Source organism: Agelaius tricolor, unplaced genomic scaffold (assembly GCF_023055355.1).
Source record: "Agelaius tricolor isolate 1412-34295 unplaced genomic scaffold, bAgeTri1.0.p SCAF_10, whole genome shotgun sequence".
In the NCBI taxonomy this organism is placed as follows: domain Eukaryota; kingdom Metazoa; phylum Chordata; class Aves; order Passeriformes; family Icteridae; genus Agelaius; species Agelaius tricolor.
This window is the reverse complement of record NW_027269270.1, coordinates 4,704,465-4,725,198: the sequence shown is the minus strand read 5'-3', so window position 1 is coordinate 4,725,198 and position 20,734 is coordinate 4,704,465. Positions and strand designations below refer to the sequence as shown.

At 38.0% G+C, this 20,734-nt stretch overlaps 1 protein-coding gene across 5 annotated transcripts in view; it reads left to right on the top strand.

Annotated features, from left to right (window-relative positions):
* Positions 1 to 20,734, top strand: part of TFPI (tissue factor pathway inhibitor) — a 124,874-nt gene that overhangs the window by 99,089 nt on the left and 5,051 nt on the right. For all 5 annotated transcript variants that reach the window (XM_071434449.1, XM_071434453.1, XM_071434450.1 and 2 more), the window contains 6 exons: positions 1,136 to 1,255; positions 8,522 to 8,722; positions 13,988 to 14,026; positions 17,335 to 17,523; positions 18,597 to 18,755; positions 19,233 to 19,328. In XM_071434449.1, coding sequence (XP_071290550.1) covers positions 1,136 to 1,255; positions 8,522 to 8,722; positions 13,988 to 14,026; positions 17,335 to 17,523; positions 18,597 to 18,755; positions 19,233 to 19,328 — 804 coding nt within the window. The remainder of the gene's footprint in view (positions 1 to 1,135; positions 1,256 to 8,521; positions 8,723 to 13,987; positions 14,027 to 17,334; positions 17,524 to 18,596; positions 18,756 to 19,232; positions 19,329 to 20,734) is intronic.

Sequence of the window (20,734 nt, the reverse complement as noted above, 5' to 3'; positions counted from 1 at the left end):
TTTAAGAATTAATTTCCTTTTTATTACATGCTGCAAGCTGGGAAAACACTGACTATGCAAGAGGGAAAAATTGGCAAGTTTTCTAGAGAGAAATGAGAATTGTGGCCCTGATTTGGTGAAGACCACTCTGTCTTCACAGGCATGTAAACAGAAACACTCAAGACCAAAGAGTGTCTGAAGGTTAGAAACTTCCTAGCCCTTATATTTTAAGTTTTATTTACTTAATATTAATTAACATGCAAAAAGAAATTCAGTACTGTACTTTAAGAGAAGAGGGTAGGGAACTCCCTTCTATTCCCTATTATGAATAGGGAATTGATCTGTTGGTAACAAAGAAGACATTGGGTCTATTTTCTAATTAACATCCAGAGATCCTTAAGGAACTTTTAGTTAGTTGGAAAATATGTATTTCTAAAAAAGTTAAAGCAAAAGTTTTCTGAAGTTAATTTCATGTGTGCGTGCATAACCTCGTCTTTAGCAACCTCAGCATGACAGCTGCCATGGGATAAAAGTGTTTTTCTTCTGTCAGTGATTGCACTGCTTCAAAGTGAAAAATAATAGCTCTGAACTTAAGTTCAGAGGTGAGGTTCTCAGAATTAAAGAGATGTACAAGATAGAAAATCCTGCTGAAGGCATTGAAGCCTATGCTGCAAAAAGTTCACTGATTCCTCTGAAATGGTATTTAGTAATTTGGGAGCCTGCTAATTATAAAATGATTAAACATTTGTTTGAAAATGTTGTGGTAATGAATCTAGGTTCTGCAGATGGAGTAAAACTTGGAATGATTTGACTTGGCAAGCAACGCTAATCGTGCAATTAGCATCAGGACATTAAAAGTACCAAGTGTTATATTTTCTGTCATGATGTGTTCCAGGAGGTGATTTCAGCTGGGGCTTAGATTGAAAACAGTAGCAGTGCCTCTAACCTGGATTGGAGATGGGACAGGAGACTTGCAATCCTTGTCTTGTGTTTCATTCTGCTGACAAGAGGTTTATGCTAAAAGAGCTCACATTATCTCCAAAGCTCCCAGTTTGTGTGTCTGCCCACAGGGCTGCACACTGCCCTGCTATTAGCTTTTGCAGAATGCTCAAGGAATCTGACTGAATTTGTCAATTCTCACTTTTATGTTACGCAGGAGAAATGAAGGGAAGAAAGAAGAGACGTTCCTCACCTTCACCCTTTATCTTGCTGCTCTTCTGTATTGCCGAGCACGCAACTGCTGAGCTGGATGGCAACAAAGAAGAGCATGTTGTGGGTAAGAGATCCTAGAAAACACCTAAAACTCAACCAACAAAAACCAAACACTCAAACAACAACACCCACTATGTTAAAAATGCACTGCAGGTGTAATTCTGTACTTGAGAACTTTTGTGGGAAACGTTTGAAATTGGGACTCAGCTAAAAATGGTGTCTAACTAGGAGAGAGATGCTTATAATTATCTATTAAGCTTTAGCAAAATTGCCTTCTGCTGGGGCTTCTGTTTACCAAGCTATTTGCAGCATCTAATCCTAATCAAACAGTGGGTTAGATGTCAAGATGATTCCTTTAAAGCTCTGCTCTAGCAGCATGGAAAAGCTCAATGTTCAGGCAAGGAAACATAGAGCGGGTTACTCAGGCTTTATTTCCTCACACAGAAAAAGCAAAAATATGATTAATACCATTGTAGATTGATGTTGCTCTGTTCCATGCACAGATCTCTTGAGTCACAGTTAATTTTCAAAGTTGGCTTTAAAGATGATACAATTACTGTCCTGGTAGTTTTTCTGGGCCTTAAGGAAGGTCTTTGTATTGCCCAAGTGATTTGATATCACTGAATAAATAAAGGAATTGGACTTGATCCTTGTTAATTCCTTCCAGCTCTGGATATTCTACAATTCTATGACTAAAAACTCACTAGCTGAAAATTTTTGTTAGAAAAGCAGTGTGACTGTTAGAAATGGGGATGTTCTTGATTTTTCACCGTGCTAAGATCATTGTTTACTTCACTGAAATTAAGATCTATCAGAATTCTAGACTGGCTATCGTTGTGAAGGATATTTCAACTTCTTCCCAAACAATTCTGAGAAAGATGAGGGAAAAATACACTGCTGGGGCCACACTAAAATATTACTTTTTCCTTTGAGGAAGTGACTTGAAACTCTGATCACTTGCCCAAGTTGCAGAGGACTCTGAAGTGGATGCTTTTGTTTGACAAGTCTGATTTTGAAGCGCAAATGAAAGTGCAGCTAAGGGGAACCTTTTTGTTATGTTTTGTCCTATTTCCATCCAGATTATTTCTCTCTATCAGACTTTTGCAGCAGTGTTCTTTGAGACAGAAATAGTAGTTGTGCATAGTCATGGCTATACTAAGACAGGCCTGTGTCACAATTAGTCACTACAATTTAATATATGTGCTGTTCCAGGTTAAGTGTATGACTAGAATGGCTGTGTAGTAAAGACTGGTTCATGCAGAATAAATTGTTTCTTTTAAACTCTGAAGTACAAAAATGCCCTTTTTGTTTGAGGGCAAAGCCACATTTATCTTTGCCCCACAACTCTTAGTGCTGTATAAATTCTTAGCCAGGCTTGTAGGTCGTGAAGGCCAAACCAGCTTGCACACTTTGTCATCATAACAAAAAATCTGATGGCTTAATTTTTTTCCTCTATTTCCTTTGTTTATAAAGAAAATAAGTAAATAATCTCAAGGAAATTAAATAGTCATTTTACTGAGGATTATTTTTCACTGGTTATTTTGCAACTGGTTACTTAGGATTATGTGACCACTAACTGATTTAGCAAGAGAAACAATTCTGAACTTCTGGCTTTAATACTGAAGTAAAAACCCATCAGATGTGAGGCTTAGCTATTAAACTAGGATCCTGTTTTTGTGACTACTGAGGACTCGGTTGTAGTGTTTACAATAAAAAAGCTTTTGCTGTACTGTTTTCACTAAATATTTAGATTGTTGTTAATTAAAATTTTATTTGTGGTTTCTCAAGATTTAACTTCTGGACTCAGACTTTAAGTGTTGAAATTTTGTGGGCTGCAATATCATTGATAACATTTGTTTTTGAAGTTAGATGATTATAAAGCAATGGCATTTTACCCCAGCATTCCATAAATTTCAGGTATTAAAGGATAAAATTAATTCTGTGCTTCCATTATTTTTAATGTCATACTTTTGGATCACATGGAGTATAAGTGCTTTGTGAATTTAAGAAGTGGGCTTTTGTCTATTTTAATTACAGTAATAATCAAGATTGCAGGGTCAAGCAGAATGTAATAAAAATATTTTTAATTTGTTCTCTTCCAACAAAATCTGTCATTTTTCCATCAATAGCTAAGTGTAATAACAAAAATGAAGTATAAAGATAACCAGGTTATGCATATTGTTCATTCATCCCTTATGTGGTAGGCAGCACTGTAGCTGATGTTCCAAAGCCTGAAGAAAATGACTCACAAATTGAATGTGCTTTTTATTCATATGTGAAAGCTTGCCAAGAATAAATGTGCCTGCCTATAAAAAAATGTAGGAAACACAGGGTAGGAAGAGCACTGAACAGTGTGTGGGTGGGAAGCTGTCAAACTGACAAAGATTGAGAGAAAAGAAACAGCTATTCATTAGTGACAAGGTGCTTAGTATTGATACCACTTATCAAAGGGAGACATTGCCAAGGAAGGCTGGAAAGATGACAGCATATCTTTATAATTAAGGATAACCATGGAAATTCTCATAAAGTTAAGAACACATAACCTAAGCAAACTAAAACAAAGTATTTTTACATAAAAATTCAGAAATACTTGTGATCTTTATTCTCCCAATTCATATCTCTGTTCTGAAAAGCACTCCTCCATAACACTTACCTTTCATACTAATTGTGCTTCAGGTGCAGTATAGAAATCAGTTCATTTTCCTAATTAAAGGGAAGTCTTTTTTATCAAGCAGCCTTGCAGATTATCCACAAGAGTCTGAAAGCCAAATTAGAGTCTTTTGTTATGCCTACATCCAGAGGAAAGGTATTGTTTTCACTCGTACTAATGTAAGAGGATTAGAGGCCTCATTCACCACTCCTGCTTTTGTAGCACTGCCCTGCTTTCTAGTGAAGTGATAACAGGGCCTTGCCTGGATCACCTGTGCTCAGGACTGCATCAGGGCTGGCTGCAGCTTATTAAAGCTCTCTCAGTGAAATGACTGCACTGCAATGAGGAGTGGTGTCCCCTCGAGTGGCAAAAGGTGCCGTGAGAGTGACAGCAAAGGTGAGAATGGCTGTGCTGTGTAGGAACAGTCCTGGCCCCATCTTGTTTGACAGATGCAAAAAGCAGGAAGGCTGAAGGACTGGAGGAAGAAAGGAATGGCAAAAAATACCTGCAAGGAGCTCATTGTCACTGTCAGTCATTTCATTCAGGGCACTTTGGTCTTAACACAGACTGGGGAGTGCAGTGGCTGTTAAACAGAGCAATGGGTGTTCAGTGCTCATTCAGCTAATGTAAGGAAGCCATTGCATTAAAAAGTTACTTCTGTGTGACAGTGAACATCAGCTGTAGTCATTATTTAATGTATTTAAAACAAAATGTCTTGGTCTAGGCTAGTACAGTCCTATAATTATGCAGGAATTCTTTATGTATCTGGACCAGGTGTCTAAATTGGATGAGTAATAAATATCCAACAGAACCAGATCTAACATGAGAGCTTAAATTAATTTTTAAAATGACACATGCAATGTGCTATACTTAAGAAGGAGAATTAATGCAATCATAAATACAAGATGGAATATTAATGTTGAAGTACCTGTATAACAAGGTTCTATTTGCTGGAAGGTCAATGGAAGTTACAGGGCGTTACAAAATTAATTCAATGTTAAAGTGATTAGTATTAAAATCAATGTCAAAAGGCAAGTGATTTTGTGATGGATTAAGGAAAAAACCAAAGGATAATTATTCCACTCTATTAGCCACTAGTAATGTGTCAGGTAGAGGATTATATTGAGCTCACAGCAGCACATTTTACCAGGAATCCAGACCAATAGGAATCATTCAAATAAGAGTTATGAGAGGATTAGAAAGCAAGGCCAACAAAAAGATGAGAAGAAAGGAGTTTATTTAGCATGGAGATAATTAAGAGGAGACAAAATCTTCCAATAAAAAGAGAGTAGGCAGAGGTTTGGGTTACAGAAGTGATGCAGTGAGTGCAGGGCAGCTGCTGCACCACCAAGGCTTCAAGCAGCCAGGGAAGCAACTGAACTTGGAGAGCCCACAATCAAGCTGGAGAGTATAGGAAACAACCTTCTCTCCTGCAGCAGCCTTGAATTGCAAGACACAGATGGTGAATTGGAAAGTTGAAACTGATTTACCATGTGTGTGTATATATGGGTTTAAATTATTTTGTCTATGCATGAAGTAAAAATTTAGTATTTAATAAAGAATATTCAGGCAGCATATTACCAAAAAAAGGGCTGTCTTACACAAAGAGTAATGAAATCCTAGAGCTGACTGCTTCAGATTGCTTGGAACTTTACTTCACTTGGATGAGAAACTCCATTAACATTCATTCAAGTGTTATCTTCCTCTGTTTCTGCTGAGGAATTTTCACTGACTTTCCTGACAGACATCTTCACTAAATGTCATATCCTATGCCTTTCACACCTAAAATGTAATAGCACTTTGTCCCACTGTTCAAGAGCAGAGGATGAGTCCTTACACTAGGAAGTACTTTTGTCAAGTTATATTCCACAAATGGAACAAGTACAGGCAGATGTGTGTCTGTGGGCAAATACTCCTGCTTGCCTTCTCATCTGCTGCTCTAATCTGAGAAGGAAAGCTAACTTTATATCATCTGTGTGAGTTAAGTGCTCCCAGGTGTAAAATAATGGGGAAGAATTCTTTCACTGTTTCCAGACAGAAGAATGATTCAGTTCCGACCAATCCCTTGGAGACCTCTTTCTTCAGAGTCACTTGGTTACTGTTTGGAGTTGGAGGGTTTGGCCCCTGGGGCTTTGACAGGGTACAGATTTTGCTCAAACTATGGCAGCTTTCTAGCATTCCTAGGAAACTGAGTGATTGCCAAGAAGTGTGACACAGTTAGTCATTATGTTCTCAGCAGATGTCAGGACATCTGACAGTGGTTAGCAGCATCCCTGTGACTGCAGGGGAAAGGCCTTAGGAGGTAACCAAAACAATGATTTTGTTCCGTGGGTCTGATGGGAAGCGGGCTAGGAGTGGAGAGCAGAAAGTTCCCAGGATGAACTCTGCTAAGCCCTTTGTTCATCCTCTTGGTGTAGTTTTGCAACAATGCTTGCATGCTGTTTTTGTTTGGATAGCCCACCACACTGGGGTGGTGCAATGCAGCAAGAAAACGAGCTGACATAACTGTGGGTCTGAAATGTCAGTGGTTAGGAAACCTGGTCAGTTTTCACAACCTCTTGTAGACTGAACTGGGTCACTGGCAGAGGTCACAGAGGGGATCTCATTTCTGGGTGCCAAGAAAATGACGTGTTCATAAACCAGCTGCCAGCCCTCACCCTCACCACATCTGAGTTGGATTGGTTTCTGTGGAGCTCTGAGTGTTTGATTTTAACATTTCAGGAGTGAGTTCATAACTTACTGAAAACGTTGGTGTTTTTAAGGCATTTCTTTCCCTGGTACTGAGCAGGGGAAATCCAAAATTTCATTTTGCAATGCAGGATCCTCTCAACTTTTTAAGTTGAGCCTTTTTAAGTCGCTTCCAAAGGATTCCCATGCCTTTTGGAGAACTTTAGAGCCTTTGAAGTCCAACTTGGCATTTAATTTGACTTCTAAATACTAAGACATTATGGACTCACAGACACAGTTAATGAAACCAGAAAGAAAAAACATTCTAAAAATCTTGTTCGGCAGGCTGAGCTTCACAGCAAGTTTACCAAATGTAACATCTCTTATAATTAGTAAGTTTATTTCATCAATATTTCCTATTGTATGGTCTTCAATAATATTTTCAAATCTATATACCCAACTTCAAAATCTGAAAATTTCACCAATATGGCTTAAGTTACAAACAGTTTTGGGGACTGAATATTTAAATAGAATTTTGAAATTAGTCCTTTTTTATATATATTTTAACACCAAATGGTCTGCCTTTGGAAGACCTGATTGTGTGCTACGATTGTTCTGTTGGCAGTAATCATGTAATAGAGGTTGTTAGTTTTTCGAGGACTTAAATGCTATTCTTGAAAAGATTTTAGTGCTGAAATTTATTTCTTTTCTGTAAGTTTGATAGTTATAATCAAATGGAATAAAATAAGTAAACTTCCATGGACCTCAGTACTTCTGAGGATTTATCTCAGCTCTTAGAATTTAATTCAAGAATTGTATAATAAGGTCAATTTTAGATGCTAAAATTAGATGTCCACAGAGCAGGTGGGTAGTAAGTACACAAGGTCCCTTTTAACCATGTCATAAAGACTGATTTTCATGGATTCTTTTAATTAAAACTGGAAATTTAAACTAGTAAGAGTAGGAGTCTGTAATGATTATGTGATCATGTAAATTCTTCTCTTCTTTTTTCTTTTGTCTCCTTCCTTGGCCACTGCAAAGAGCACAGATGTTTTGCATGTTTGCATGTAACTTCTGAGACATCAATGTTCTAATTAGCTGTAGGATGAATGAATGAAAAACTTTAGAGCTGTTCTTCTGGCTCCTATGGCATGCCCACAAGCTCTACAGAGCTTTCAGAACCCTCTAGGGTAAAATACTGCCTTGGAAAACTAAAAGAGAAAAAAAAAGTAAACCATATATTTGATATATTTGTAAGGGAACAGTATCAGGAACTGGATTGTTGGTCAGAATTTCTTTATAGACATTGGCAGGGTGAAACTTTGGTAGTGTTCTTCACAATGCCTATGAAAATTTATATGGAACACTCCCTGACCTAATATATATTGAAAGGCAGAAATGACACAATTTGAAAGCGTTCAGTCTTCTTTTGCCTTGACTTTCTAGCTGTTTGCTGTTGAAAGCTGTAATGCAAGAACGGTGAGATGAAAGGGAAAGGAGTCTGGTGCCTGTCAGTGGTGCCAGCAGGGTTTGTGTCCCAGGGAAGTGCCATCTGACAGGAGAGGGATGCCCTCTGCAGGCCTCTGGCCATCCCACACTGTTCCCTGGCAGCTCCTTTACGAGCCAAGTTCTCTGGGAGCAGTGCATGGAAGAGAGCCCAAGGAAACCCTTCTGCCCTGGTGGTCTTTGTGTCTTTGTGTGTTTTTGTTATTCAGCGTTGCACCCCAGCTCCTGTGACTCGGCCACGCTCCATAACTGTTTAGAGGTTTGTGATGAGGAGTTGAAGTTTATACTGTGAGCTGTTTTGGTGGAAAATTGAAGCCACACGTTTGAATTGATCGAATGGAATCAGTGTTCCAATGCAGATGATGTTTTTCTTTTTACATCTGTTCAGTGTGCTGGGAGCTCTGCAGTGCCTCTCTAGAAGAACACACAAGCAACCCCATCTGGGAGTTACACCCTGCAGTGTGCAGCAAACTAACTCAGCTCTTCTGCTTCTCCTCGGTGCTCCAGGTGCTGGTTTGCCACCACTGAAGCTGGTGCACTCCTTCTGTGCCATGAAAGCAGACGAAGGCCCGTGCAAAGCCATCCACATCCGATATTTCTTCAGCATCAAGAGCCGCAAGTGCGAGGTGTTTGAGTATGGTGGATGCCACGGCAATGAGAACAACTTCCTGACGCTGGAGGAATGCCAGGAGAAGTGTGTGCCAAAAGGCCAGTACCCATTCTCTCACCCTCCTACCAAGCCTTCATTTGCAGCTGTTATTTCTCATTCACAAACCACTTCAATTTGGGAAGTAGAAGCTCTCTTCAATTCCTATTATGACAGAAATACGATTCCTCTAATTATGTTCCCAAGTAGGTTGTAGTCATCTGAATTATTTTACATAGTGTGGAAAGACAGGTAGGTTTTGTAGTGTACCTCTGGAATAGAAACACCAAGGCAAGGAATCTTATTTTCTAGCTAGAGCCCTGTTTTGGATGAGTTCTTAAGAGAAATTGATTCTGAGGCTGGGCTAAGCTGGTGGGTAGCAAACAGGTTCTTTATTGCTTTTGGAATGTCTAACCCAGGTTTGTCCTTTACTTGAGAAGCTGGTAGAATTGTCCAAAATTTTGGCCATCTTCTCTGTTTCAGCATAATTGCTACTACAGTAGTAGATAATTCTCATTAAAAATGCTAGTTATGGCCAATTTTTAACTTTGTTTCATTGAATCCTCCTTGGTTAATCATTGGAAAAAAAGAAAATGAGATCTAACATATGATACACAGCACAATGTGCACCAAGGGCTTTGTGAATGCTGGTTTTGCTATTAAAATTCATCCTTGTAATTAAGGTTTTCAGCATTGTACACATTCCTCACACAACTGGATGAAAATTAGAATACTTGTATCTTCTAGGATTAGCATAGGCCACTTGCAAGCACAGCAAGTTCTTATGGGTTACAAAAAATACCTCTGAGAAATTTTGGATTAGAAAATTGATTTCAGAAGCTCCTATTTGGGTTTTCTGACCAAAGCTGATTGCCATATGTGACAAAGTAATTTATAGCTTCAGGTTTTGTCTGGCAACAAATGTAAATGTCTCTTACCTATTTTTTCCATCCCTTCCAGAATTTATGTCTACATAGTGTTTAGATCAGGCTTTAAATCTGTTCCATTGTCTGCTTTTTAACACATCTGTATTTCCTGATCAAAATTACTCTGCATCTTGTTGCTAAATTTATTTAGAAATCTCAAAGTAAGTATCTGTCTCCCACTGCAATGTTACAATAATGGCTGGAGCTGGTTGCACATTACCCGAAGTAGTATTTCAAGAATGTTTGTTAGTTTTAATGCCTCTAATTTTATCAATCTACAAATGTTAGTGAGCCATTTCCATATACCTTGAAAGCATCCCTGCCCTTGACGCCTTTGGTCTTTCCCAAGAGGAAACTTCACACATTTTATTTACTCACCACATATTAACTCAAGATATTGTTTACCTTTCAGATGTATTTTTCTGATCTGCTGGTGCCACCATAATTTCTGTTCAGTTAAGTTTTCCTTTTAAACAACTGTATGCTTATAAAGCTCTCTCTAGCAGAATGAAAAAAAAAAAACCCAAAACAAAACACTACAGAGTTTCACTAAGAACAGGTGGCAGTCAAAAATCTTACTCCAGTTTTTAAGGGGGTGAAAATTTTCCAGTACATTTTACTCTAAGGATTAATTGGAAACTTACCTTTTGATGGTTTCTGGATAGATCCTACTAATAAGCCTCAGAGACCAGAGGTGCTCCAGGGAAGAAGTGGGAAGGATCAGTCACAGCCTTGCTCTGTTTTCAGGTGCAATACATGGGTAAACACAGTGGTGATTATAGTAAAATAATATTAATTCTTAAAATGGCATCCCATCAAGAAAGAGGTATGTGGAAATCACAATTCTTTAGTTACTAAATAACATCATCCAGCATTTCAAGTCAAAAGAAAAAAGGATGACATGAAGAAAAACATTTTGCCCTACATTCAAGCACACACAAATTTCAGGAACCTCTGTCCTAAGATCTGAAATGGATCTTAAGCAGAATCTTCCTGAAGTGGCTGGAAAGGGAAAGAACCTAATGAATTTCTATTTATGTTCAAGTTTTAGATACTTCCAGAAGTGCAGATTACTATTTTGGTGCTCACTTACCTGTATTTAGTATTTTAGCAATTGGCAAGGATAAAAGCTTCTCCAAAATATACTATTTGTGCCTTTGATTCATCATACCCAAGTTTAAAAAAAAATACCAAAATAAGATAGAATTCAAGTCATAGGCTTTAAAATCTTCCTTACAGACTATTGTATGGGAGCAGATCTCATTTCTGGGCAGAAAAATCAAAGAAAGAAGGAATTCATTACAGATCATGAATCTGTTTCTAGTTATGACTCCACCAAGTTTAAAAAGTAAAGTTTTTCAAGATGAAAAATTGAAAATTATTGTTTCCTTGAATAGCACTCAGTTTCAGAAAGACCTGGAGTCTAGGATGTGAATTAGCTGCTCTTTGACACCAGGCTGGCTCTTGGTGGTTTCCAGCTAGTATTTGGTTTGGGGTTTCAGCAGGACCCACAGCATCTTTACCATGCTTGCAGTGGGGTTATTTGCACCTGTCAGAATCTCATCCAAAACTTGGCACTTCCTGTCACAGGAAATTTCGAGTGTTTGTCCTCAATTTCAGCTTAAAGGCTAGGACAGAGGAATAAAAAGGAAAAGGCTGGGCTGATGACCTCGATTTCAGTTTAAAGGCTAGGACAGAGGAATAAAAAGGAAAAGGCTGGCCTGATAGATGCAGAATTTGGAATTAAGTGTCCAAAAGTCATAATCAGGTGTCATGAGTGAAGATTTATCACATTATTTCTTCCATCTGATGCTGCTGTTTTCGGAGAATAAGCTGAGTTGGAAGGGACCCAGTGTTACTTTGATTCTGACACACATGTTGCATCTGGAACAGATCTTCTAGACCAAATCCTGTACTGGCATATATTTGGCATAACTCTATAGTATAAAACTGAAAGTTTTTTAAAATGAGAACTGGCTTAGTGTCTCCATCTTGGTACTCAGCCCATGAACACTTTTCTGTGCATGAGTAACAGTGATACAAGACTCTCCAAGAGCTGGATCTGCTTGGAGGTAGAGGAGAAACAAAGGCTCACGATCTCTGTATTCTCTGAATCGATAAGAGCAGATAAAATGATTTGGTGTTACCTACAGTGTGCTGCAGACCATCAGGCATAAAGCAAAGCAAACCCTTAAATTAATCCCTTTTGCTAACATAATGCAGCAAAACCCTGTATAATTCTGTGAATTGTTGTTAACTCTAACTCGGTCTGTGCAGTATTGTAGTATATAATTGTATTCATCTTACTTACATTTCCAGTATTTATTTCTATAGGAGATCACTATTTAGTGACTGTAGAAATGAGTCTGAAGAGAGAGTATGAGTGGCACAAAAGTGCTTAGAAATAAAGAAAAATCTGAAATACTAAACAATCACTCTGAAGAATGTGAAGACCAGTATTGTTAAAAATAACCTCAAGAGCAGCTACCTAAAGTATGTAGAAATTCAAAAGAATTAATGGAATCAAAGTTTTTTATTTTCAGTATTCAGCACAAATACATGAATAAATGAGCCAGCATGAGGGACTTACCAGAACAGGATAACTTGTTAACGGTTTGGAATCAATAAGCCACCAGGCAGAACTGATTGATGTCAGTACAACAGAGTTGAGAGAGCCCAGCTGTGTTCTGGCCACTCTAAGGCTCTCCAAGACAATGCTCAGATTCAAGATGAGTACTTCTGAATCAAACTTCCTAGAAATCAGCTGTATTTTTTGTTTCTTTTGCCCAGTACTCACAACTTCAGGGAATGAAAACGTACTTTCTAAGGGGAATTTGCCTATAGGCTCTATTATTTTCTGGATATGAGTATAGTCCCAAATGTCATCACTCACACTAAGACCTTAATTTTCAAGGCCATGAATATAAATTTTATGCTACTTAAGCTTGCTATTATGGGAAAATACCTGCTCTGATAAATGCTTCTGGTCACAATGGCAATTCTAATGTCTATTATTTAGAGTGGATCTACTAAAGAATACACTTTGTTTACAAAAAAGAAACCAACTCAGAAGTGGATTTGGATTTTTGACTGAAACCAGAAGCAAAAACAGTGTTGACATGGTACTAAGATTAAGATATTCTAGGCCTGTATCAAGTCACAATGAAATTTTCCTTTTCTCTGCCAGAAGAGTGGAGATCACATGCCAAAGTATGATTGCTGATTTTGCCCCGAAGGGGACAGCTGAGTGAGATTAGTGGAATGGCCTGACGTGCGTGTCCGCGTTTAGGTCATGGGTTTAAATGCTGAGGGCCAAGCCTCCTACTAATAGGAAATACTGGAAACCTGTTCAAAGAAATGCTACATCACTCTGAAGTGCGTGCCATGCCTTTAATATTTTTTAAAGGGTAACAGCTGCATTGTCCCAGAGGTGGAAGGAAAAATGTGTCATGACAGAATTTCTACCCAATAGATCTGCTTTGAAAATATAACATCAGCACGTTTCCAGAGAAAACTAGGATAGAATTATGATACAAAAGGGCAGTAAAGTACAAAACAAGAATTATGAAGCAATGCAAATAAGGTGACTAAGGCAGAGTCCAGAAGCTGCTGGCCATCTTTCTCTCAGCTGTCAAAATATTGTCAGCCTTTCTCAGACATTGTACAGTCTGCTCTGCCCTTGGACTCCTTTGCAGTTTTATGATTAGACAGTCTCCTACAAGGAGAAGGTTCGTTTTCAATCTCTAAAAAAGGAATTTGGGGTTGAATTAAGATACCCAGTTTCTTGAGCTGATACAATAAAACCCAGGCTCCTGCATTAAAAATGACAATAACAACTTTGCTGCAGATCGTGCACGGAGAGAACCATGCAGACAAAGTTTTCATCTCCAGCCCCCTGGGATACCTGGGGACTCTTGGCCAGTTGCAGTTAATTAATATCATTAACTGGAGGAGGAAAGCTTCACTCCTAGATGGCAGAGCAGAGGGAGTTGGGTGGGATGAGGGAAGTCCTGCTGTCTCCCTCAGCCAGCTCCACAGCTATGAGCATTATTAGTAGCTACAGCAGTTGGGTTGTTAGTCTGCTAATTAATTACTCCTCTTTTGAGGAGTGAGATTGCATGATGCAGGATCCTGGATCCAGTAGTAAGGGGGTAATTTCCCTTTTCAATTCTAAATTGGCATAATTTGATTTCAGTACTTGCTATATTGTCAAGTTTCCAATACAGCAGGTCCTCCTATACAAGGGAAATAATACTTCAGTTCACTACAATGAGCTTTTGTGCTACTTCCTGAATAAAGAGAAAAACATTGCTCACTGTTACTGCAAAACACACTGGTATCACAGGTGAGACTTAAAATGTATGCTTTTGCTAAATACTTTTATTTTTATTTATCTTGCAGAATTTCCTCAGAAGATGGCATTAGCAAAAAATAAGAAAGGTAATGATATTTACATCATAATTTAAGATTCTCTACACAATAAGGAATGTATTTTCTTCTTTTGTTAGCTCAGAACAATACGTAATTTATCTTCTAACAAAAAAAGCAATGTCAGTTTAAAATGAGTTCTTAGGCTGAATCTTCTTCTGTCTTCATCAAAGAGTTTGAGGACAGTTGTGGTCACTGAAGATGGTAGCTGCAATCTCTTCTTCACAAAATAAATACATAATTTCTCTTTTTTCTGTAAAAAGAGAAATTTAGCAGAGATTCAAGCATGGTATAATTAGCCACGACGGGGAGCTATTATCATGTATTTTGAGAACAAGCTAAATGCTTTGTACTAATGCCTCTTTACTTTTAGAAAAGTGGGAAAAAATTGGTCTGAAACAGAACTCTTTAAGCATTGCCTGTGGAGGAGCTACCAGAGGTTAGGGCAGATGTCCTAATTGCAAATCAAACAGGGGAGCAAGTTTCCCATTCCTGGAGGGACAGACTTTTAACAGAACTTTAAATTCCTGATATCCCAGACTTCCAAAATAGCCAGTGCTAAAGTATTGGGAGTCCCTTACTGGAACACTGTTGGTCTGTTGAGAAAACTGATGTTCCTAACGAGAATATTTCATTTTAACACCGAGTAGAGCTTGTGAAGACTTACCCTACCCTTCCCCTTTGCACATTGGAGACTCACCTGGATGGGGCCCACTGTGGGCAGCCAGGGCTCCCAAAACACAGACTTGAGTACACTTTGTCACAAGTCAGCTCCTCTTTTTCTGCTTCCTCCTCTTCATCCCTCCTTCCACTCAGCACTTCCTGAATGGGTGTGCTAGCAACTTGCAGAAATGCAAACATTTGCACATACATTTTGAAATAGACTATAATCAAATCACCTATCTTTACAGAATGGTATTTGGAATATTTTCATATGAGATGATAGTTTTCTTTTCCTGTTTTCTACTGTATTTTCTCTTCTTAATGCATTTTTTTAAAATTGTGATTGTATGTGGAAGCTACTAAGGTTGATTTTCCACACATGCTGCAGACTTTGGCACTACTGCCTTTAAGGGCTGACCCTAATTCCCTGCTTTTAATGACAAACCAGAACACATCCTGTAAAATTCAGCCCATGGCTGTCATCAGCATTATTGCACATGCACTGTTGCTTCCACTAATGTAGTTCTGAATATTGAGCCTTTAGAGAAAGATGTGGCATTTAGCATTGCAGTACTGGATTGTGTGGTTAGGATTATATTGCCTTCATGAACTCTCTCTTCAAAAGTAGCTATAAAAGTTAGCCATGAACTCAGCTAATTTGGACTTAATTTCATTTGCAAGAACCTACAAGAATCATTTTAATATAAGACTATTCTAAATTAAAGACATCTGTTTTTAAGACTCTGTCATAATCCCGCAGCCTACTTTGCACACCCTTATGTTTACCTGCCTTCCTTTTTCAGTTAATATCTATCTAATAATCCCCTTGTGTTATTTCATGGTATTGTGCAATGTTTGAGGTGAGAATTTTTTCTGTGGCTCCTGTTGTCTGTGAGCTCCTAGGAGATGGAACAGGTACACCTGGTGGAGCCCTGCCGCTCCCTGTCTGGGCACCTGCCTCACCTCTGTTTCCAGCTGAAAGCACAGCACAGGCCTTGTGTTTCTCACATATTTCTCAAATTTCCCACATATTTCTCAAATTCATTTCTCTTTGTGGGCTTAGCTTTCTGAATTTGTGCACATCAACAGGTGCTCCCTTTGCATAGTGAGAGAGGTGAAGCACCTGGCTGTGGATTACACTCACTGTCAGAGAATGAAATTTGTAATGAAGAATCAAAATTAAGCCATTCAGGAATGCTATAAACAGTTGATTTGGTTGCTTTCTTCAAGAATATTTTAGTGATTTAATTTTGCATGTGATCTCTGAAAATTATTTTTTTCTGTTCATTAAGTATTATAAAAATTGAAATGCATTATATTGCCAATTCTTAGAAAAACACTTGTTATGAGCTATTATAATATTTTGTATAAATTCAACATGTGCAGCAATAACCTTTAATAATCATCTTGTTCTAGCAATGAATTTGAACATGTACCTACCTAAAATAGGTGTTACAGGATTAACTTCTTTGCAAGTTGATAACCTACTTCTAAAATGTTAGGAGTTTCAAAGTAATTGTTTCACATATATATATATTAATGACAGGTGGCTGCACACCATTTTAGTCTCAATATTTTGTGAATTTTCACAGCTAAGGAAGGCCTTTATACTTTACACCTGCTAGGATTTTCTTATATGATGGTTAAGTAGACTTTTCTCAGCAAGTCAGCTCAGACAAGAATCATAATTCTAAATATCTGTTAGCAAGAATCTGAGAATTCCTCCACATCTATTTCTGTATTGTTACCATGATTTTAAGCGTGCTATTTTAAAAAAAAACTGAATATGGTGAGGAGTTGACTTCTGGGGATTGTCATATGGCTGTTTTTTTCTTCCCTGCCAAAGGATGTGATATCATGCTGTGATATTCAGTCAAATTATGCAATATTTATTTGTTAACTTGTCCTTGGTTGATATTGTAGTTACTGATTGCAAACTCAGAGGTAGGACTGAAATTATGTAGGATAGCTGCTCTGTTCCCTGTTTCCAGTATCCTTTTACAAGGATAAACTGCCCTAGACAAACTGCACTGCTAGATATTTTTTCTGTTCTATTTTAAAACTCCTTCCTTTTTTCTTCTATTTGAGAATTGCTTTGTCTTAACATTGAGGGAAACATAAATAACAAGGATGTGTGCTTAGGTGCAAGTGATCCAGTTGATGTTCAGGTCTTCTTTAAAATCAGAATAAAAACTAATTTTCAACTTAGAGCCTCTATGTTTTGGAATTTTTAAGGACTCATTAGCTGACATTTTTCAAGATGTAGTTTAGTGGCTACTTGAACAGAGCAATAAATACCCCTATAATGTTCCAGTGTAAATATAAATAATTAAATAAAGAATAAAATAAATTAAATATTTACTATAATTAAATAATATATTATGATACAATGTATCTAATATTTAATAATTATATTTATAATTTTATTTACTAATTATTATAATATTTAGTGTATTTAACAGTTTATTCATATAATTATTCAATTAAATATAATTATAATTAAATCTAGAAGAAAAACAGCACAAAAAAGCAGTAGTTATTTTACAGTTGGCCTTTAGCCCAAAGTCACAGGTTTATTTAGCAAACTTCCTCCAGATCTGCTGTTGTCTTGGGATGCATTTCAGTTTCTTTCTTCCCCCACCCTGTTCATCATTTAGCATTGTTTCTAGGACAGCCTGACTTCTGCTTCCACGCCCAAGAGCCCGGGGTCTGCCGAGGGTATTTTACCAGGTACTTCTACAACAAAGAGACAAAATTGTGCGAGGCATTCAAGTATGGTGGGTGCCTAGGAAACCAGAACAACTTCAGGAGTTTGGAGGAGTGCCAGAATACCTGCCAAGACAACTGTGAGTTGATGGTTTTAATCGCTCTTCGTTTTACACTTGTATAAAAACCGGTGTGTTTTGAAGGTATTTTGCATGGAAAAAAGGCAATTCAGGGTGCCCTGAGGTGGCAGTAATTTATACATGGAATTTACAGTAATTATACGTATTTTTAAATGAAAGTACCAAAATTTAAAGCATGGAGTAAAAAGTTGGTAGGTACTATTTAAGGAATGTTACACGACTCCTACATTTTTACTTTTCTCATGGCAGCTAACCTAAAATCTGCCGTTTATTTGGCTTTATAATACCATAAAACACTTCTGTATGTTTTTAACCCATAGGTCTGCATATACTCCTTTCAAACCAAGTCTTGTAATGACAAGAGGTGCCCATACAGGGATTTTTAACTCACTGTGTATTGCTAGCTTGCAACCAAGATTCCTGGAACACCTGTGTGTCCCTTGGGAATGACTTGGCTGTGCAGCTTAGGCTACCAAAGCCACTCAGACTGACCACAGACCAGTCATTTTCTTCCTTGTCCTGCTCATTCCAACAAGTTGTTCTACATCAGGACATACAGAGACGTTCAGAGCTCCTCTCCCTTCACCAAGTGCCTCATTTTATTCATAATGTGAATACATTTTCCCACCAAGAGCCTCCAGACCTTTTTATCTTGCTTGTGTCTAGTGGGCCTTTTTCCAGCACTATTTCATAAGCTGTCATTTTGGCAAGGGGAACTCAAGCTTATTCACACTTAGAGTAGAAAAGACCCACTCTGCTTCTTTCTAAAGATTTTTTTAAATTATAAATTTAGAGCCATGTGCAGTTTCCCTAATTTTGCTGAAGCATTTCTTCCTGGGCTGTGATTCCACTTGTACCTTCTGACTAAAAGCTGCAGAATATTCTTTTTCATGACTTTAGTCTAAAATAACACCTTCATGTAAATTTGCATGAACACCCAAGAAGAGAGGGTTGCCGTGGTCTAAATAGGTTAAAGCTTTTTATTTTTTGATATATTGAATCTATACCAATTTTTGTTTGTTTTTTCTTAGCAGTTTTCACTATTTTTTTTAATTTAACAAATTTATTGCCAGCTGTTACAGCTGAAGAGCATCCCAGCACTGTGAACAGCAGTTCCCCAGCAGAAGAGCATCCCAGCACTGTGAACAGCAGTTCCCCAGCAGAAGAGCATCCCAGCACTGTGAACAGCAGTTCCCCAGCAGAAGCACCCAGCCAGACTCCTGGGATTTTTGGTAAGAATTTGCTTCTGCTGTTTATAATCAACACTTTGTTGCTCCTTGGTTTGTGCACTGGTTTTCCCCCATTTATTTGTATGTCACTGGAAATACCTGAGCACAGGGAAGTCTTTGACATTAAAAGTAGCTTCAGAGCCACTTTCTTACCAGCAATACTTATTTTGCAAAAGGCTTACAATTGCAAAGCTTGGAATGTCTGCTGGCAATATAAAAATAACCTTATCAAGCTGTGTACAATCTAAATTTTACGTCAGTAAAATTAAGGAAGAAAAAGGAACTCATAGCAGAGTTGTTTCAGCAGCCTGACTTTCCTGAGCCTTTGGGCCTTAGAGTTGTTGCTTGGCAACTGGCATCAGCAGTGAGGTTTAGCAGGGCCAGCAGGTACCAATCACAGCTGATTTACAGAGCTTGGATGTGTCTACATATCCCACCCTTGAATCTTTCACACCCACTGTCTCTATTTTTTTCTTTTAGGTAATGCACTGCCAGCTGCTCCAAATGAGAAGTCCAACACCCTGAACAGTAGTTCCCCAAAGGAGGAGGAGCCCAACCAGTTCCCCATCTTTTTTGGTAAGAATTAGCTTTTGCAGTTCTTATCTCTCAGTCTTTTATATGGATTGCATTTCCATTTCAACCCATTTTCTGACATACCTGAGACTAAAGAATGGGTTTGATCTTTGCCAAAGGATTTGATAAGCAGAGAAAGCCAAAGCAAAAGAATGTGTTACAACTTATGGATCTTTCATAAATATCAGCAAGTGGAAGACTGACCACTCTCTTTAAAAAGTGTGCACTTCCCAAAGGCCTGATTAATACAGAGCAAAAAAAAAAGAGCAAAAGCAGTGCTGCATAATTCTTTCAGTCTAAATTAATATTTTTGTGAGGATCTAATAAGGAATTGATTTCAATTCCCTTCATCTATTAAAAAAGAACAACATTTGGATTTTAGAACATAGCATAGTGTAATATATTTAATAGCAAAATGTTTGTATATTCACTGTGACCATATTAAACTCATTTTTGGGTTGAGTATAATCACAGTGGGTATGAATTAATTTTAAATGCTTTCATTAATGTAATTAATTGTAATTTCATTAATTTAAAATGTCTCTCCAAGGTATTTTTGCACTGTGTACTGTAATGCAGATGGGACTCTGGACCTTTATTGAGGAGGGATAAGCTTTGACAGTATCAGCAGCTGGACACTGTCCTCTGTAGGTGGCTGCTGCTTGCTCACACTGTTCAGGGTGATTGAATTTGAAGTATGTCATTTTTATGATCCACAGTTGTGCAAGAGGAAGCAACAAACAGTTGGAAAGAGCCTGAGCATTCTCACCAAGTATTTATGTTGGTTTTTTTGCTTTTGCACTTGCTTGCACTTCTGAGGACTGAGTGATGACTCGCTAAGGTTTTTGCATTTCATATGTTCTGTAGATAACAGGTGTGTAGGTGGCATTCCTGTGCTCTTTGCTTAGAATGGAGTGCCCAATAAAGCATGAGTGTGTGTTGTACCCTGTTTTTTGCCTGCACTGTAATCTTCAAGCACTGCTGGTTTGATGTAAGTTTCTGTTCAGTTGTGTTGTCTACCACATGCAAAGCATCAATGCACTTTGTAATTTCAATGAATGCATATAAAACAGTAAAGCTTTTGGCAGCCTATTTTACTGAAAACTATGTGAATTACATCAGGTCTGGTAATAAGTCTAGGGGCATTAAGGGGCAAGCACATTCCCTGAAGGTTTTTAGTCATAGTATGAATAATCCTCCAAACAGCTAACCTATACCAGGAAAGGAGCATGCTTCACTATGTTTTCTATTTTAGAGGAAATTGAAGGGGTTTTGATTGTGTCAGCAATAGGGAATTTTCCTGCACAGCAGACTTTGAGGGTAAGAGAAAGAGAACTAAAGATTGATGGAACAGAGAGTCAGTGTAGCAGATGGGTTGGGTGAGAAGCACACCACGGAAGGACCAGAGA